This window comes from Mandrillus leucophaeus, unplaced genomic scaffold (assembly GCF_000951045.1).
Source record: "Mandrillus leucophaeus isolate KB7577 unplaced genomic scaffold, Mleu.le_1.0 Scaffold274, whole genome shotgun sequence".
Classification (NCBI taxonomy): Eukaryota; Metazoa; Chordata; class Mammalia; order Primates; family Cercopithecidae; genus Mandrillus; species Mandrillus leucophaeus.
Genome location: NW_012102854.1, coordinates 1,571,977 through 1,591,127, shown reverse-complemented (window position 1 = coordinate 1,591,127; position 19,151 = coordinate 1,571,977). Strand labels below are relative to the sequence as shown.

The 19,151-nt window shown below is 52.0% G+C and overlaps 1 protein-coding gene across 1 annotated transcript; it reads left to right on the top strand.

The window, feature by feature from the left end:
- The first annotated feature begins 4,664 nt into the window (after nt 1-4,664).
- HAUS5 (HAUS augmin-like complex, subunit 5) lies at nt 4,665-15,027 on the top strand. The gene is made up of 19 exons (XM_011984867.1): nt 4,665-4,825; nt 5,661-5,723; nt 5,799-5,831; nt 5,963-5,987; nt 6,899-7,004; nt 7,084-7,243; nt 8,926-8,995; nt 9,090-9,172; nt 9,630-9,687; nt 9,846-9,970; nt 10,175-10,238; nt 10,340-10,470; nt 10,658-10,820; nt 11,218-11,298; nt 11,399-11,544; nt 11,798-11,909; nt 11,981-12,113; nt 14,447-14,579; nt 14,729-15,027. The coding sequence occupies exons 1-19, from the start codon at nt 4,728-4,730 to the stop codon at nt 14,844-14,846; spliced, it is 1,902 nt and encodes a 633-aa protein (XP_011840257.1). The 5' UTR covers nt 4,665-4,727; the 3' UTR covers nt 14,847-15,027.
- The last annotated feature ends 4,124 nt before the right edge of the window (nt 15,028-19,151 follow it).

Below are 19,151 nucleotides of genomic sequence, written 5' to 3'. Positions count from 1 at the left end.
TACTAGAGAGGCTGAGGCAGGAGAATCGCTTGAACCCAGGGGCGGAGGTTGCAGTGAGCCGAGATCGCAGCTCTGCACTCCAGCCTGGGCAACAGAGCGAAACTCCATCTCAAAAAAAAAAATAGAAAAGAAAAACCAGATAGGCTAGGCTGGAGCCCTGGCTACAAGGGAGGCTGTGAGATTTCATAACTGCCATCTTCCTTGAGAGTGTGAGGAGGGTTTTATCTGGGGAGATGATGGCCTCCCAGACAGACAGAGAGAACTAAGATGCCAGGCACCCAAGACCAACAACAGCCCACCATGACCACACTCTTTGTCTGATACGGTTTGGCTGTGTCACCACCCAAATCTCATCTTGAATTGTAACTCCCATAATCCTCACATTTCATGGGAAGGACGCACTGGGAGGCAATTGAATCACGGGGGTGGGTTTTTCCCATGCTGTTCTCGTGATCTCGAGTAAGTCTCATGAGATCTGATTTTTATTTTATTATTATCTTTTTTGTTTTTATTTTTATTTTATTTTTTTGAGACGGAGTCTCGCTTTGTCGCCTAGGCTGGAGTGCAGTGGCACGATCACTGCTCACTGCAAACTCCGCCTCCCGGGTTCACGCCATTCTCCTGCCTTAGCCTCCGAGTAGCTGGGACTACAGGTGTGCACCACCACACCCAGCTAATTTTTTGCATTTTTAGTAGAGACGTGTTAGCTAGGATGGTCTCGATCTCCTGACCTCGTGATCCGCCCATCTCAGCCTCCCAAAGTGCTGGGATTACAGGCGTGAGCTACCGCGCCCGGCAAGATCTGATTTTTATAAAGGGCAGTTCCACTGCACATGCTGTCTTGCCTGCAGCCATGTAAGACGTACCTATGCTCCACTGGGAGTCCATTAAACCTCGTTTTCTTTATAAATTACCCATTCTTGGATATTTCTTCATAGCAGTATGAAAATGGACTAATACATTGCCCACCACACATATTTTTTTAAGCCAGTCAAATTTAGCAGTGGGGGTTGTATACCAACTTAGTGGCACTAATATGTTCTGATAACCTACTATCATTGGTTCAAACATATAAATATACAGCCACATCATACATGAAACAGAATGTAGATAGCCAGGCTGGGCGTGGTGGCTCACGCCTGTAATCCCAACACTTTGGGAGGCCAAGGCAGGCGGATAACCTGAGGTCAAGAGTTCGAGACCAGCCTGGCCAACATGGTGAAACCCCACCTCTACTAAAAATACAAAAATTAGCCAGGCATGGTGGCGTATGCCTGTCATCCCAGCTACTCAGGAGGCTGAGGCAGAATTGCTTGAACCTGGGAGGCAGAGGTTGCAGTGAGCCGAGATTGCGCCACTGCACTCCAGCCTGGGCAACAGAGTGAGGATCTGTCAAAAAATAAAAAAAAAGAAAAAGAAAAAGAAAAAGAAAAGAATGTAGATAGCCAATAGGTTAAAAACAGTTTCTTAGGCAAACTGATCTTATGTTTCTACCAAAGCTTACTAACATGCTGGTAATTAACCAAAAAAGTAACAAAAGTATGCCAGTTCACAAAGTGTATGGAAAAGAAGAGCTCATATCCTTTAAAAGTAGAATGCTTATGTAGCTGGTTTATTTTCTTTGTTTTGCTTTGGGTTTTTTTTTTGTTTTTTTTGTTTTTTCCTTTTCTTTGAGACTGAGTTTCACTCTGTCGCCCAGGCTGGAGTGCAGTGGCACGATCTTGGCTCACTGCAACCTCTGCCTCCCAAGTTCAAGTGATTCTCATGCCTCAGCCTTCCGAGTAGCCGAGATTACAGGTGCCTGCCATCATGCCCAGCTAATTTTTGTATTTTTAGTAGAGACAGGGTTTCACCATGTTGGCCAGGCTAGTCTCCAACTCGTGACCTCAAGTGATCCACCTGCCTCGGCCTCCCAAAGTACTGGGATTACAGGCATGACCCACTGCACCCAGCCTGCTTTGTTTTTTGAGACAAGGTCTTGCTCTGTCACCCAGGCTGGAGTGCAGTGGCATAATCACAGCTCACTGCAGTCTCAAACTCCTGGGTTCAAGCCATCCTCCTGCCTCAGCCTCCCAAGAAGCTGGGACCACAGGCGGACACCACCATGCCTGGCTAATTTCTTTTTCTTGTGTAAAGATGGGGTCTCGCTATATTGCCCAGGCTGGTCTCAAACTCCTGAGCTCAAACAATCCTCCTACCCGGGTCTCCCAAAGTGCTGGAATTATAGGTGTGAGCCACTGTGGCCAGCCAATTATTGTTGTCTTAAGAGTTATTTATGTATTTTAGATACTCCTTTATAAGTGTTTTGCAAATATTTTCTCTTAGTCTGTGACTCATCTTTTCATTCTTTGTTTTTTTTGTTTGTTTGTTTTTTTTTAGACAGGGTCTTGCTCTGTTGCCCAGGCTGGAGTGCAGGGGCACAATCCTAGCTCACTGCAGCCTCTGAACTCTTTGGCTCAAGTGGTCTTCCCGCATCAGCCTCAGCCTCCCAAGTAACTGGGACCACCAGCACACGCCACCACACTCACCTAACTTAAAAAAATTTTTTTTTTTAGAGATGGGGTCTCTGTATGTTGCCCAGACTAGTTTCAAACTCCTAGGCTCGAGCAATCCTCCCGCCTTGACCTGCCAAAGTGCTGGGATTACAGGCACAGGTCACTGCACCCAACCTCATTCTCTTAACATGTTTTAAAGGTCTCAAACACATTCAGAGTCCCCTGAAAAGCTCACAGACCCATGGCAGATGTGGTGCCTAATTGATTTTCTTAAAAAATAGCAAAAAAAATTCTCTACACAGGTAGAAGAATGGGCATATCTGGGGGAAATGGCAGCTGTTAAGAAACCAGACATCCAGGAGTCACAGCTGGCAATCCTTCCTCCAGGAAGCCCACCAGGATTGCATCAGCCCATGGCACTCTCTTCTGCCTCTCAATCCTCGACAGGTGTGGGAAGCTGGCTTCAGCTTCTCCTGCACACCTATCTCAGTGGTGATCGTTGTCCCCTAGGTCAGAGACCTGAGGCGCCCTTTGGATGTCTCCCTGGCTCCTCACACTCCTGAGACTCCACGCTGTCCTCAGCATCTCTCCCAAAACAACTGTTCCTCACAGGTCCCTGTTTCAAAGTCCACCCCATCCAATCCCTGGGCCAGAGCCCTGAGCCTCACCCTGAATCCCCTCCCTTCTTCCAGTTCATCAAACTTATGACCCATTTACTCTGCCTCCTCCTTCCTTCCCCACAGCCCCACCCTGGCCCAGCAACTGTCCTCACCCTCCATCCCTCATCTTGCTCCAGCCTCCTCCCTGGGTACCCAGCTCTAGTCTCACTCCACCATCTTTCCCCACTTGCTGACTCAAAAACTGTTTATTTATTTTTGAGACACAGTCTTGCTCTGTCACCCAGGCTGGAATGCAGTGGCGGGACCTTGGCTCACTGCAACCTCTACCTCCTGAGTTCAAGCGATTCTCCTGCCTTAGCCTCCTGAGTAGAGTAGATGGGACTACAGGTGCAAGCCACCATGCCCAGCTAATTTTTGTATTTTTTGTAGACAGGGTTCCACTATGTTGGGCAGGCTGGTCTCGAACTCCTGACCTCAAATGATTCGTCCACCTCAGCCTTTCAAGTGCGGGATTACAGGCGTGAAACACGATGCCCGGCCTAATTCAACAACTATTTCGAAAGCCAGGCTCTGAACTGGACACCAAGGAGAAAGTGATGGCCTAGGCAAGCACGCTGAGTGAAAGTTTCGTAAATACTGCCTTTCCTCAGGGCCCGTCTTCCTCTGCTCTGGTCTCATACTGATGCTCACAGTGCATTCAGCTCTCTGACCTGGCCCAGCGGGCTCGCCAGAACTCCAGCCCTACTGCCTTCTGGGCATCCCGTAGACCTCTCACACCTGCTGTGTCCCAAATTGACCCACCCCTGCTGCTTATTTTTACCATCCCTACCTGGTGGTGTGTCTGTCTCTCCACTGAACTGGGAGCTCTGTACAACAGGGACCAGGGCTGTCGTGGTCACCATGTTGTCCCCAGCATCACCCAGCACAGAGTCAGCTCCCTGAGTTTATGGAATGGTAAGCACAAATGAATGGGAAAATGCATGCCAGGGAAATGTTAGGGTCATACTATCTGCTCCTACCCTCCACTCAGACATGGGACACCTGTTTCTGAAATCAAAGAGCAGTAAGTTCAGGATCTCATTGCCTGGTTCCAGTCCTCCTAGGATGCAAGTCCCATTTTGTCAAGAAAAGCAGGCGGGCACGGTGGCTCACACCTGTAATCCCAACACTTTGGGAGGCCGAGGCGGGAGGATCGCTTGAGCCCAGGAGTTCAAGAGCCCAGAAACTGAGCCTAGCCTGGGCAACATAGTGAGATCCCATCTCTATTAAAATAAAAATGTTTAAATTAAATTACAAGAAGAAGAAGAAAATAAAGGGAAGCATCAAGGACTGTTTTGCCTCTTTCGGGTTAGCTGGTAGTGAGCGAGAGAACGAGGGAAGACGGGCGGGGCCGCCGTATCTCCACGCCCTTTTCATTTCCACTCAAGGAGACCCACCTGGGAAGAGTGAGCGCTGCAAGACCCAACCTTACCACGCTAAGATTACTACGCAGCGCCGGAGCCCGCTGTCTGCCCGGCAACCGATGACGTCCTGTTGGCGCGTCCGTGACGTCAGAGGCGGGCGCCACACTTGAAGAGGCTGAGGGAGGCGGTGGCGCAGCTGTGTCGCTGTCATGGAGCTAGCGCGGGAAGCGCGGGAACTGAGTTGCTGGGCGGCCGAAGAGATGGGGGTGCCCGTGGCGGCCCGAGCCCGGGAATCGACACTGCGCAGGTGAGGACCGCTCCTGGAGTGAAGACTCCCCACCTTGGAGATTGAGTCTCCGGGAGTGAGAACTCCACCCCTCATTGAGGACTCGACCCCCCATTCCCCATCGAAAGTGACCCGAGTTACTGAGGGCTCCCTGCCCTGGGAGGCTTCCCAGAGTGAGGTCCCTAGCACTGGTGAGCATCCTCCATGAGTTAGCGAAGACCCCTCTCCGTATGGAAATAGGATCTCCAGGGTGAGGCTGTCCCCGCAGCACCTCCCCTTCCCACCCTTACCCTAAACAAAAAGGACACTCAGGAGTTAGCCGTGGCCACCCCATCGGGGATTGAATCTGTAGGAGTGATGCCCCACATCTGGCCGTGAGATGGCACTTCCTGGCAGTACATCCCCCACCTCCACCTCTGAATGTGACTGGATAACCCTCTCCCGGGAGAAAGGGAGCACTCGCCACTCACCCCCACCCCCGCCTTCCCGGGGAATGAGAATACCACCATACTTAGTGCAAAGATCCAGTCCCTACAAAAAAAATGTTTTACCTATTAGCCGGGTGTAGTGGTGCCTGCCTGTAGTCCTAGCTATTCTGGAGGCTGAGGTGAGAGGATCGCATGAGTCCAGAAGGTTAAGGCTGCAGGGAGCTATGATCATACCACTGCACTCCAGCCTGGGCAACAGAGTGAGACTCTGTTCTAAAAAAAAAAAAAAAAAAAGCAAAAAAAAGTTTGGGCCTTCCCTCCCCAAGAAGTGAGAACTCCCTAATAAAGACTCCCTACCACCATCACCTTGGGAATGAGGATCCCACACCCTGTGTGCTGCCCCAGGCATACACTTACTGTCCCCACAGGCTGTGTCTGGGCCAGGGGGCTGACATCTGGGCCTACATCTTGCAACATGTGCACAGTCAGAGGTAAGCTGGGCTAGAGTAGGGGAGGGGGCACAGGTGAGGTCCATAGTAACTCTTCCTTTTGCCTCTGCACTGCAGGACTGTCAAGAAGATCCGAGGAAACCTACTCTGGTAACTGCTTTTTAAAGCTATCCCTTCCTATCCCCACTCCCATCTAGCCCTGTCCTCACCACAGCATCACACCTGTTGCCCTCCCCACTGGAAGCCCCACTCATCCACTGACTCTGGTCTCATTTTCCTAGGTATGGCCACCAGGACAGTCCACAGGTAAGAAGCATATGCTACAAGATTCTCTTTCATCCAAAAAATGATTTGTAGATCTCCTGCTCTAAGCCCAACCAGGTGCTGGGTGATGCTGGGGACAATGGGTCACAAGATAGCCCTGATCCCCATCCTCATAGGGCTTAAAGTCCAGTGGAGATAGCATTAGCTCTGCTGGGACCAGTGGCTTACACCTGTAATCCCAGCACTTTGGGAGGCTGAAGCGGGCAGATCACCTGAGGTCAGGAGTTCGAGACCAGCCTGTCCAACATGGTAAAGCCCCATCTCTACTAAAAATAAAAAATTAGCCAGGTGTGGTGGTGCACGCCTGTAATCCTAGCTACTTGGGAGGCTGAGGCAGGAGAATCGCTTGAACCTGGGAGGCAGAGGTTGCAGTGAGCCGAGATCACTCCACTGCACTCCAGCCTGGGCAATGCAGTGAGACTCTGTCTCAAAAAAAGAAAAAAATATAAAGAGATAGTATTAGCTGGGGGCAGAGAGGTGGGACATGGATATGTGGCATCAAAGCTGCTGAGAAGAGATGAAGGGACAGGTTTGGGAGAGATGCTGAGGCCAGTGTAGGACCTAGTGGGTGTAAGGGGCTCATACGACACCTAAGGGGAGGCTTCCAGGAGTCCTTGGGACTTCTAGGTGCAGGGCTCCAGGAAGAGATCAATACTGGGACAAAGATGTGGTTGTCACCAGCACAGACAGGAAACAGGAAACAGGCTGGAAGTGTGGGTAAGACAATCCTAAGAGGAAGGAGGGAGCCAGTACCCTAATGCTTCTGCGTCAGACACAGAAACTGCTGAGCAAAAACCCTCTGCCACCAGTTGAGGAGCCTGGTACCCCCAAAAGACAGGCCAGGCTGAGCCCCGATCAGACCGTGCATCTGACCCTGAATCTGATCCTCCCAGGTCCGTCGGAAGTTAGAGCTGGAAGCTACTGTGACCCGCCTGCGGGCAGAAATCCAGGAGCTCGACCAGAGCCTGGAACTGATGGAGCGAGACACTGAGGCTCAGGGTGAGCCATGGGGCCAGAAAATGGGCAACAGAATGTGGGGCGGGAAAGGTGCTGATGGCCACCCTTGTTCCTCCTACAGACACAGCCATGGAGCAGGCACTTCAGCACACTCAAGACACCCAGCGTCGAGCTCTCCTCCTCCGGGCCCAAGCTGGGGCCATGCGAAGACAGCAGCATAGGCTCCGAGATCCCATGCAGCGGCTGCAGAATCAACTGAGGCGCCTGCAGGACATGGAGAGGTGGGCCTCAGGGACCCACCCTCACCAGGCTGGGCAGCCAGACATTCTCTTAGAGACCTCAGGGCTCTGCCCCGATCCCTTCTTGGGTTCCAGAATTCTCAACTCCCACCATTAGGATGGAAGGTCCATGAGGCCAGGAGGTTTTGTCATCTCAGTCACCTATATTTCCAGTGCCTAGAATAACACCTGTATACCTAGAACACCAGCTCTGGGGAAACAGCCACAAACAGAGAACAAGTCCTTGCCCTCCTGGAGCTTACACTGTGACACGGAGAAGACAGATAGTAAACTAGGAACCAAGCAGACCCTATCATTTCTGGTAGAGATGAGTGCTATGAAGAAAAGCCTGTAATAGAAGGGAGAGGGAGATGCTGCCCTAGCGAGGGAAGGTCTCTGAGGAGGTAACACTGAACTGGGAGAGAAATTTCTGTGGAGAGGGAATAGCAAGAGCAGAGGCAGCGTGCTCAGCATGCAGGAAGAGCAGCCAGGGGCCAATGTCAGCTCGAGTTTCTCAGGCAAGACTGAGAACCTGAGGAGGTGAAGTTGGAGGATTGGACAGAGAACTGTGGATGATGTGTTGCGATTTTGCCCTGAGACTGATTCGTGCCCTGGCTTGGCCACTTAAAATTGAGTGACCTTAGGCTGGGTGCGGTGCTCACACGTGTAATCCCAGCACTTTGGGAGGCCGAGGCAGGCAGATCACTTGAGGTCAGGAGTTTGAAACCAGCCGACAAAAATTAGTCAGGTGTGGTGGTGCATGCCTGTAGCCCCAGCTATTCGGGAGACTGAGGCAGGAGAATCACTTGAACTCGGGAAAAAGAGGTTGCAGTGAGCTGAGATCGTGCCACTGCACTCCAGCCTGGGCTACGAAAGCAAAACTCCATTTGAAAAAAAAAAAAAATTGGGTGACCTTGGGCAAGGTATTTAACTTCTGTGTGCCTCAGATTCTAAGATCTGTGGAATGGAGATAACATTAATACCAAGCTTATTGGGTAGGCATGATCGTTAGGTGGACTCAATCATATGAAGTGCTTAGAAAAGTGCCTGTTAACTATTGTTATTGTTTTGGGGTTTTTTTTTTTTTTTTTTTTTTTGAGACAGAGTCTGGTTCTGTTGCCCAGGCTGGAGTGCAGTGGCATGATCTCAGCTCACTGCAACCTCTGCCTCCTAGGTTCAAGCCATTCTCCTGCCTCAGCCTCCCCAGTAGCTGGGATTATAGGCGCATGCCACTGTGCTCGACTAATTTTTGTATTTTTAGTAGAGACGGGGTTTCACCATGTTGCCCAGGCTGGTCTTGAACTCCTGACCTCAAGTGATCTGCCCACCTCAGCCTCCCAAAGCTCTGGAGTGCAGGCATGAGCCACCACGCTGGGCCCATTGTTATTCTGAATGTGCTGGGGAAACATCACATTATTTTGGAGGGATCTGAGCAGGGACATGATCTTCCTCGGGTTTTAACAGGATCATTGACTCCTGGGTGGAGAACAGTCTCATGGGGCAAGAGCAGTAGAGAGGCTAATGCGATATTCCAGCTGGGAGGTGACAGTGGCCTAATCTGGAGACGGCTTCCGGGATCTAGGCTTAGTGATTCCTCTGACCGGCCTTGCTGGCAGTGAGAGGAGATGGGGCACAGACATCTGTTTTCCCAGGGACCCCAGCCCCAACTGCACTTCTCCCTCCAGGAAAGCCAAAGTAGATGTGACCTTTGGATCCCTCACATCGGCAGCTCTGGGCCTGGAGCCTGTGGTCCTGGTAAGAGTCCCCGATCATGGGAGAAGGGGCAGGGAGCCTGGAGTCAGGCAGACGCCAGGGTCCCCCTCAGGTCCCTTCCTCTTCTTCTCCCTAGCGTGATGTTCGAACAGCCTGCACCCTCCGGGCCCAGTTCCTGCAGAACCTCCTGCTTCCCCAGGCCAAGAGAGGCAGCCTCCTGTGAGTGTCCCTAGCCCCCAGAGACCCTGCAAAGAACCTGGGTTTTAAGAGTGGGGTGTCTCTTATTTATTAATTCCTCAGACACTGAGCTGCTGGGCTACGTTCTATAGAAGGGGACAGACTCATCACAGTGACAGTCAGGTGGTCAGGGCTGTTGGGGGAGTGAGGAGGCCTGAGAGGCTCTGGGCACCCAGAGGCAGTGCCTTTCCCAGCTAAGAAGGCAAGGAGGGGAGAGGTTCTTTGGTGAGGAAGCTCAGCTGGGGTGAAGGGTCCAGAGAGTGTCCCGGATGAACAACCCATGTAAAGGCCCCAAGGCCAGCAGGTTGGTATAATTGGGGAACTCAAGTCTAACAGGCATAGGGACAATGACAGCCCCTACCTTATAGGGCGGTGGTGATAACTAGAGGATAATTGATGTGTCTTGTAACATTTTCTGTCCCCTTACCCAACCGCACAGAACCCCTCATGAAGACCACTTTGGCACTTCCTACCAGCAGTGGCTGAGCTCTGCGGAGGTGAGAGGGCAGGGCTCTCAGGAAAGGCACACCCTCCCGCCCCATGATCAAAACTTAGGGTGCCAGGACCTAACTCTTGACGACAGCCCCATTCCCATGGGGTCTCAGCTCACAGCCCTGCCCCAATCCTGCCCTGACTTCACCCTCCCTCCCCCTAGATGCTGCTGACAAACCACCCCCCGGGCCACATCCTGGCTGCCCTGGAGCACCTGGCTGCAGAGCGGGAGGCAGAGATTCGGTCCCTGTGCAGTGGGGATGGGCTTGGCGATACAGAGATATCCAGGTGTGGGGCAGGGTGTCCCTACAGTTGGGGAAGGCCGCGTGAGTGGGTGAGCTGGGATAGCCTCAGGACCTGGCCCAGTCACCTGCTGACGGGGTGGAACTGAAACCCACTGCCCAGTGGGGTGGCAGGACTGACACTGGCCACCCTCGAGTACCAAGGCAAGGCCACCGCACGGCCCCCTCAGCAGCTCTTTCCCCACCCCAGACCCCAGGCCCCGGACCAGTCAGACTCCAACCAGACCCTGCCGTCCATGGTTCATCTCATCCAGGTGACCCCAGGGCTCGCCTCCCCACCGCATTCCAAGACTTCCTCAATCCCCTCACCCATGGATCATGCCCTGGGTGTACCCTGACTCTACCCCCCTTGCAGGAGGGCTGGCGGACTGTGGGTGTGCTGGTCTCCCAGCGGAGTGCCCTCCTGAAGGAGCGGCAAGTCCTGACCCAGCGCCTCCAGGGCCTCATGGAAGAGATGGAGAGACGCGTCCTGGGATCCAGTGAGAGGTGAGGGGCTCCCCAAGCAGGGGCCTCTAGGCCGTCTCGCTTCTTAGCGTCTCAGCCCATTGGACTTTTTCAGCCCCTGTGGCTCCCATCCCTGTCTCCTCTCCCTGCGGTTTCTCTCCCTGGTTTATGGTCCCTTGTGTGGCTCAGTCGCCCTCCTGTCCTTTGCTCTCCTCCGCTTGCCCTGCAGGCAGGTGCTGATACTGGGGCTTCGGGGCTGTGGCCTGTGGGCGGAGCTCAAGGCCCTGCGCGCTCAGAGCCAGGAGCTGGAGGATGCAGCTGGGCATCGGCAGCTCCTGCTGAGGGAGCTACAAGCCAAACAGCAGCGGATCCTGCACTGGCGCCAGCTGGTGGTGAGAGGCTGGGCCCGGGAAGAGGTGGCGGGGCCTTGTGGAGGGCCAGAGGGGAGGCTTGAAAACTGGCTAAGAACTGGACCTAAGCCCAGTGTGGTAGCACATGCCTGTGGTTCCAGCACTTTGGGAGGCTGAGGTGGGAGGATCACCTGAGCCCAGGAGTTCAAGGCTGAAGTGAGGTATGATCACACCACTGCACTCCAGCCTGGGTGACAGAGCAAGATGCTGTCACTTAAAAAAAAAAAAAAAAAAGAATGCTGTCACTTAAAAATTAAGAACTGGGCCTCCTAGGCAAGAGCCCAGGTGAGACTCCCAGGCAGAAGCAGGACCTAAGTAGAGAGGCGCACTAAGGCTGGGAGCTGGGAGGAGTGAATCTCAGGGTATCCTGGTTCCTCAGGAGGAGACCCAGGAACAGATCCGCCTGCTTATCAAGGGAAACTCAGCCAGCAAGACCCGCCTGTGCCGGAGCCCAGGGGAGGTGAGATGGGCGTTGGGCTGAGGTCTGGGTAGGGCTGGATCTGCCAAGATGGGGCTGGGTGGACGTGGGCTGCCCCACCCATCCCTCGCCTTCCCCGCAGGTGGTAGCTCTGGTCCAGCGAAAGGTGGTCCCTACATCTGAGGCAGTGGCACCGCAGAGCCGGGAGCTGCTGCGCTGTCTGGAGGAGGAAGTCCGGCATTTGCCTCACATTCTGTTGGGCACGCTGCTGCGGCACAGCCCTGGAGAGTGAGACTGGGGCCGCCCCACCCCTGCCCTGCATCCCCTGCCATGGGTGACTGTCGCTCCCTGAACCTCCTCAAAAAAGATAACCCCAGACCCCCAGTGTTCCCAGGCTGCCAGACCTCACCCTTGGGTCGGCAGCCCTGGTCTTGGCATCCTAGGCCCCAGACCCACCTTGAAGTTCCTGGGCCCCCAGAGCCTCCAGAACCCGAGGCCTCTTCTCAGTCCCCACCCAACCCAGACTTCTCCCCACCCCTAGGTTGAAGCCCCTGCCCACAGTCCTCCCATCCATCCACCAGCTGCACCCCGCATCCCCAAGGGGCTCCAGCTTCATAGCACTGAGCCACAAGCTGGGGCTGCCCCCAGGGAAGGTGAGTGCCTGTCTCCTGTGACCTCTCTCCCCAGCCCCGCCCCAGATGACTATCCTTCCCTCCCCTTCCAGGCCTCGGAGCTGCTCCTGCCGGCAGCTGCCTCTCTTCGCCAGGACCTTCTGTTCCTGCAGGACCAGCAGAACCTCTGGTGCTGGGATCTGCTCCACATGAAGACTAGCCTGCCGCCGGGCCCTCCCACCCAGGGTAGGCCTGCCCTGCTGCCCCATCCAGCCTCCCCGCCCATTCCCACTACCAACAGCCTCCACGAGTCCTTACCAGCAGCCCCGTTGCTTACAGTGTCCACTGTGTGCTAAGGGCTTTAAACATTCTCCCTTCTTTCATCTGCACAGCAGTCCCATGAGGTAAGTGCTGCTGTTCTCTCCATTCTACAGAGAAGGGAACTAAGACGCAGAGGTTAGTAGGTTGCCCAAATGGCAAAGCTGGAATTTGAATCCAGGTGGTGTGAAATGGGTCCGTGCTCCCAACCACTAAGCCACACTGCCCGTCGACTTTCCACGTGTTCATTCATCACCGTCACGTAGTATACCTCAGCAGTTCAAAGCCTGGGAATCCTCTCTGCCCTGTCTCTTCCTAACTGTGCGGCCTGCCCGTGCCTTAGCTTCCTCTTCAGTGGAGTAAGCATAAAGCAATGTCTTACCGAGGTGCTGGGCAGATTCAGGCCGGGGACCCGCACAGGGCACTGAACACTGCCTGCTATGCAGTAAGCACCCTGCGTCTCCAGTGTGATTAGCATCATTGTCTGTGTACACACACAGTCTCTTGGAGTCATGACCATGAGGAAAGGGACTTTAAGACCCCCAGTTTACAGGTGAGGATACTGAAGGTCAGAGAAGTTCGTTAATTCCTGGATTCACTCACCAGATACTCACTGGGTGTCTGCCAGGTGCCGGCCCAGATGGCTTGATGGGGAGTGAGGAGAACGGTCCCCACCCCAGGGGTTTCCCCAGGATGGAAGTAAAGAGTAAAGAATGAAAGGATAAATACATGGAAGAGGAGAATTGGTGAGAAATGAACTGGCAGTGCCAGCAGCACTGGAGGAAGAGACTGTGTTCAAGCCTCTGAGTTTGGGGCTCCCTGCCCTCCACTTCTCCACGAGGGGAGGGAGCAGTGTGCAGGAGCAATGAGAGCAGCCCCAGACCCTGCACGGCCTCTGCCCACCATGGCCTCTGCCCACCTCAGCCTCTGCCTACCATGCCTTTGGCCCACTGTGCCCTCTGCCCACCTCATGCGTTTTTTGGTTTTGCTTTTGTTTTTTTGAGACAAGGTCTCATTCTGTCACCCAGGCTGGAGTGCAGTGGTGCCATCCCGGCTTACTGCAGCCTCAACCTCCTGGGCTGAAGCCGTCCTCCTACCTCAGCCTCCCGAGTAGCTGGGACCACAGGCATGCACCACCATGCTTGGCTAATTATATATTTCTTGTAATCATGGGCATCTTGAACTCTACACATCTATCATGGAACTCCTGGTTCTCTCTACTCCAAGGAACAATTTTGTTCCTCCTCTTCTTGTTTCCTCCCTTGTTAAATTATCTCACCCTCCTCATCCAAGTGCTGCACCCAGAAACCCAGGAGTCATCCTGAATTTCCCCGTCTCCCTAATCCCCCCCCCCCCCCCCGGTTTCACCTTTTTGGCAGGCCTTAGGGTTCCCTTCCCCGGGTTTTTCCGGGCCTTTTGCCCACTAGCCTACAGCTCCAGTAATTCCACCTGACAGCAGACGGAGCTGAAGAAAGAGCCAGTGTCGTGATCAAGGTCACAGGGCAGGGATGGGATGGGGTCAAGATTCAGGCCCAGCTTGTCTGATCACGCTGCTCGTCGACACTTGCTGAGCTGGGCCTGTTCTGCACACATGGAGAGGGAGTAGGCCCAGTCCCAGTCCCAGAGGAAAGCACCACTAGCGTGAAGCTGGAGCAGGTGGAGGAGGAAGCCTTGGGGCGAGGAGTGTTGGAAGGGCCTCCAGGAGGAAAGATGCTCTCTACTGTGGGCCCTGGGGATCGGCCAGGTTTTGCCACATCATGAAACTCAAATACCTACTGAAGAGCTTGGACTCTGCCTTGGGGGTACTGGAGAACCTTGGAGGGTTCCAGACACGAGGGAGAGCATCAGATTTAGGCTTCAGGAAGATCCCTGTGTATAGTGCAGAGGGTAAGCCAGAGCAGGAGACCGAGGCCTGGAGCAGAGGAGAGGAAGAAATGCTCAGAAGACCGAGCGGACAGGCCATGGAGATTGATGGGCTCTCAGGGGTAGGGAGGAAAGCATCCAGAAGGAGGCCTGGGTGGGGCCGGGGGGATGGTGTGGACTGCCCTTAAGATGAGAACCTGGGAGGAGGGACAGGTCCTCATCTCAAGGGCAGTCCCTCAGAAGGGGACTTCCAGGCTGGGAAGAGGAGACAGACTCATCATTAGTTTGTGGGAAATGCTGAGGTCAAGACTAGGGGACTGGAGACTTGGGGACTCATTGCTGTAAGGTACCAGCGAGCCAGAGGACTCAAAGCTGCCTCCCGGCTTTCTCACCCTCAGAGCTGCTGCAGATCCAAGCATCCCAGGAAAAACAGCAGAAAGAGAACCTGGGGCAGGCTCTGAAGAGGCTGGAGAAGCTGCTGAAACAGGCGCTGGAGCGAATCCCTGAGCTGCAGGGGATCGTGGGGGACTGGTGAGAGGGGAACGTGCTGTGGGTGGGAAACAGAAAAGTCAGGACTCAAGCCGGGGGGCTGGTGAAAAGGAGCAGGCCATGGTTTTGCGGGGAGGCCAGCGAGGGTCTGGAGGGCCAAGCCTTCCCTTTGATGCCATGCCCTTCCCCAGGTGGGAGCAGCCAGGCCAGGCCGCCCTCTCTGAGGAGCTCTGCCAGGGCCTGTCCCTGCCCCAGTGGCGGCTGCGCTGGGTTCAGGCCCAGGGGGCCCTGCAGAAGCTGTGCAGCTGAAGAGAGTGTTCAAACAGAAGCCGAGAACTTGACACTGTTCACCCCAACACCTCACCTCCCCCAGGACATTTGGAAGAAAGCGGCGCCAGGATTCCTCGGCGATCGTCCCCACCTGCACCTGCAGTCCGCTCACGTGCTGTTCTGTTGCCCCGCTCAGCTCCCTGGCCCCTGTCCTTTCATCACTTTCATTCTCATCAAAAAGTAATTGAGCACCTCCTCTAGGCGCTGGGGAGTCCACACTGAACAAAAGAGCCAGAAGACCCTGTCTTCCAGCAGTTGAGTTCTAGGGCAGGGAGACAGAGTTTACAAGATAAGGAAAATACACATGTAGTATGCTGCAGGTTAACTGCTGTGTGGGAAATCCAGCAGGGGGTGGGAGGGGTGATTTGAATTGAGGGCCACACTGCCCGGGTCGCACTCCATCAAGGGGTGAGCAGGAGCAACGGGGTGGCTGAGGAAGAGCTTGCAGCTCAAGGCAACAGCACATGCAAAGGCCCTGAGCCAGGATGTGCTGGAATAAGGGCCATTGAGGTGGACAGTATAGGTTGGGGATAAGGAATGTATTAAAAGATGAGAATGCCTTCTAGTTTGTATAGTTTCTTTTTTTACATGTAAATCAGCCATTTGGAATTTATCCTAGCACATGGATCCAATTTTGTCTTATTTTACATATATCCTAGTAGCACTTACTGAAATTCCTAGTCAGAGTGGCAGTTGCCTCTGAGGGAAGGTGGGCGGCTGGGATCAACTGAGGAGGAGACACAGAAATGTCCTAGCTGATGGGAATGTGCTGTGTTGAGAGCAGCGGAGGTGATGCAGGTATAGAGATTTGTCAGAGCTCATCTAGCTGTAGTCTTAAGGCCTGTGCATTTCACTGCATGGGTTACTCAATTTATAAAGTAAAGCCTTATGCTATTGAGATGCCACCTTTTTATGCGCTAAATTTCCATGTTTAATTGGATTATATCTGGCTTCTCTCCAGAACTGCTTTGTATTTAACCCTCCATGTGCCATTCCCACAGTAGCTTAATAGAAAGGCTTGTGACACATTGTCATATCTGTTTTTGTTTTCTTTTGTTTTTGTTTTTGAGACGGAGTCTTACTCTCTTGCCCAAGTTGGAGTGCAGTGGCGTGATCTCAGCTCACTGCAACCTCCGCCTCCCAGGTTCAAGCCATTCTCATGCCTCGGCCTCCCCAGTAGCTAGAATTACAGGCACGTACCACGATGCCCAGCTCACTTTTGTACTTTTAGTAGGGACGGGGTTTCATCATGTTGGCCAGACTGGTCTTGAACTCCTGACCTCAAGTGATCCGCCAGCCTCAGCCTCCCAAAGTGCTAGGATTACAGGCGTGAGTCACCACACCCAGCCACATTGTCATATCTGAAATGGCTGGATGCTCTTAGGTGCTCTTCTTTTTCTTGCTTTCTTTTTTTTTTTTTTTTTTTTTTTTTTTGAGACAGAATCTGGCTCTCTTGCCCAGGCTGAAGTGCAGTGGCACGAACTCAGCTCAGTGCAACCTCTGCCTCCTGGATTCAAGCAATTCTCATGTCTCAGCCTCCTGAATAGCTGGAATTACAGGCACCTGCCACCATGTCTGGCTAATATTTGTATTTTTTGTAGAGTCGGAACTTTACCATGTTGGCCAGGCTGCTCTCCAACTCCTGGCCTCAAGTGATTCTGCCACCTCTGCCTCCCAAATCTTCGCCTACTGGGATTACGGTTTCCCCTGTCTCGGTAATTTTTTTTCCCCAAATTAAGTGAACATTAGATTTAATTTGCCTGACCCCAGAAGAAAAACATGCACAGATGGTAGTTTTACTGGTGTTGCAGTAAGTTTTCAAATTTGAAAGTTTGGCAGCTTTATGATCTTAAACCTTGCTGTCCGTCTCTCACACAACTCCTCTCTTGGCCTCCAGAGCCCCTTCACTCTCCCAGCTTTCCTCCTGCCCCTGGTTGCTATTTCCCAGCCTTTCCATGTTGGCTTTCCCATGCACAGTCTTTAGTGTACCTGCTCCTCCTCTCTCTCCTCATCACAGTTCCCAGCCCCCACCTTCAACTGAACTCAACAAAATCTTCAACTTCATACGGTAGTCACATTGTTAGTAATAACACTGGCATTTTTATTTTGATAAAATAGACCATTTAAATTTTGAGATTCTACCTTATATTTTTTGAAATTACATACTAAAGCAAATAAGTAGTGATATAATGTCATTGGGGACCGAGATTTTTAGTGTGAATGAAAAAAGATAACAAATATAAACTCAAAGAAGTAAACACCTGTAGTCTTTCATATGAACTGGAAATATCAGAATAAAGTCATGAGTTTTCTCTTTCTAAAAAATATATATTTCCCTGGTTAAGTCCCCTGAAAAGGTCTAAATATAATGACACCCCAGTAACTGAGCAGCACTAGTGTACAGACTGTGGTCTCTTAAGTGCCATTTCTGACGAAGAACTAGGGACTCTTGTGAAAACAGCTGATTCTAGGTCTGGGGCAAGAAATGTGCAAAATGTGTACAGGATATTTTGTGCCAGGAAGCAAAGAAGTCCTCCAAGACTACTGTGGCCAAGTCAAAGGAACTCAGGAGCCAGTCTGAAGGGCTCTCACTGGCCAAAGGTGGGGCACGTTGAGCAGTAAAAAGAACCGCAGTGGTTTGAAGCACATCAAATATGCCTGAATCTGTAAGTTCATGTTGATACTCATATACCTCATTGAAATCACCTTTGAAGAATACTAGGCACCCATTCATTATTTTGAAAAATTTTATATATAAAATAAAAGAAGCATGTTCTCTATTTTTCTTATATGTACAAGTAACCAATTTTTTTGTTTGTTTGTTTGTTTGTTTTTTTGAGACAGGGTCTCGTGCTGTCGCCCAGGCTGGAGGGCAGTGGTGAGATTTTGGCTCACTGCAACATGTGCCTCCTGGGTTCAAGTGATTCCCCTGCTTCAGCCTCCCAAGTAGCTGGGATTACAGGAGCGTGCCACCATGCCCAGCTAATTTTTGTATTTTTACTAGAGACCGGGTTTCGCCATGTTGGCCAATCTGGTCTCGAACTCCTGACCTCAGATAATCTGCCCGCCTCAGCCTCCCAGAGTGCTGGGATTATAGGTGTGAGCCACTGTGCCCGGCCTAAGTAACCAAATTTCTGATGAAGAGGTTATTTATGGAAGAATCACAACTAATAACTTCAGAGAAAATACTAGAATTCAAAAACCACTATTTGCCATGAATTAATTGATGGATACAAGTAATGATGATGAAGGGCTACTAAAACTATTAGGGGAAAGGTTGATTGGGCTGTCTCAAAAAATAATAACAAAAATAAAAGGCCAGGCATGGTGGCTCACGCCTGTAATCCCAGCACTTTGGGAAGCTGAGGTGGACAGATCACTTGAGGTCAGGAATTCGAGACCACCCTGGTCAACATGGTGAAACCCCATCTCCTCTAAAAATACAAAAATGAGCCAGGCATGGAGGCACAAGCCTGTAATCCCAGCTACTCCGGAAGCCGGGGCAGGAGAACAGACTGAACCCGGGAGGTGGAGGTTGCAGTGAGCTGAGATGGCACCTGTACTGCAGCCTGGGTGACAGCGAGACTGTCTCAAAACAAATACATAAATTAAAATTAAAATACAAAATAAGAGTGTCAGACCTCTGAGCCCAAGCTAAGCCATCATATCCCCTGTGACCTGCAGGTATACATCCAGATGGCTTAAAGCAACTGAAGATCCACAAAAGAAGTGAAAATAGCCTTAACTGATGACATTCCACCATTGTGATTTGTTCCTACCCCACCCTAACTGACACGATATATTCTCCGCCCACCTTTAAGAAGGTACTTTGTAATATTCTCCCCTGCCCTTAAGAAGGTACTTTGTAACATTCTCCCCTACCCTTAAGAAGGTACTTTGTAACATTCTCCCCTGCCCTTAAGGTACTTTGTAACATTCTCCCCGCCCTTGAGAATGTACTTTGCACGCCTATCCCAAACCTGTAAGAACTAATGATAATCCCACCAATCTTTGCTGACTCCTTTTTCGGACTCAGTCCGCCTGCACCCAGGTGAAATAAACAGCCTTGTTGCCCACACAAAGTCTGCCCAATTGGTGCTCTCTTCACACGGACGCGCCTGACAAAGAGAAGTATAGATCAAGTGAAATCCAGACGTGTTGAATACTGGTAGCGTTTGAGAGGTACTTAAGAGTTCGTTATACTATTCCCCCTAATGTGCCTGTTTGAAAATACTCAGAATAAAACACTTGTGAGGGCTACGGGGATAAAAAGAAAAAAAAAAA

What these genes read in the sequence shown, in the direction of transcription:
- HAUS5 (XM_011984867.1), top strand. Translation starts at nt 4,728, where the DNA reads ATGGAGCTAGCGCGGGAAGCGCGGGAACTGAGTTGCTGGGCGGCCGAA. An exon ending in CGGGAATCGACACTGCGCAG is followed by an intron (nt 4,826 to 5,660) that starts GTGAGGACCGCT and finishes CTGTCCCCACAG; the next exon opens with GCTGTGTCTGGGCCAGGGGG. An exon ending in CAGGGGATCGTGGGGGACTG is followed by an intron (nt 14,580 to 14,728) that starts GTGAGAGGGGAA and finishes GCCCTTCCCCAG; the next exon opens with GTGGGAGCAGCCAGGCCAGG.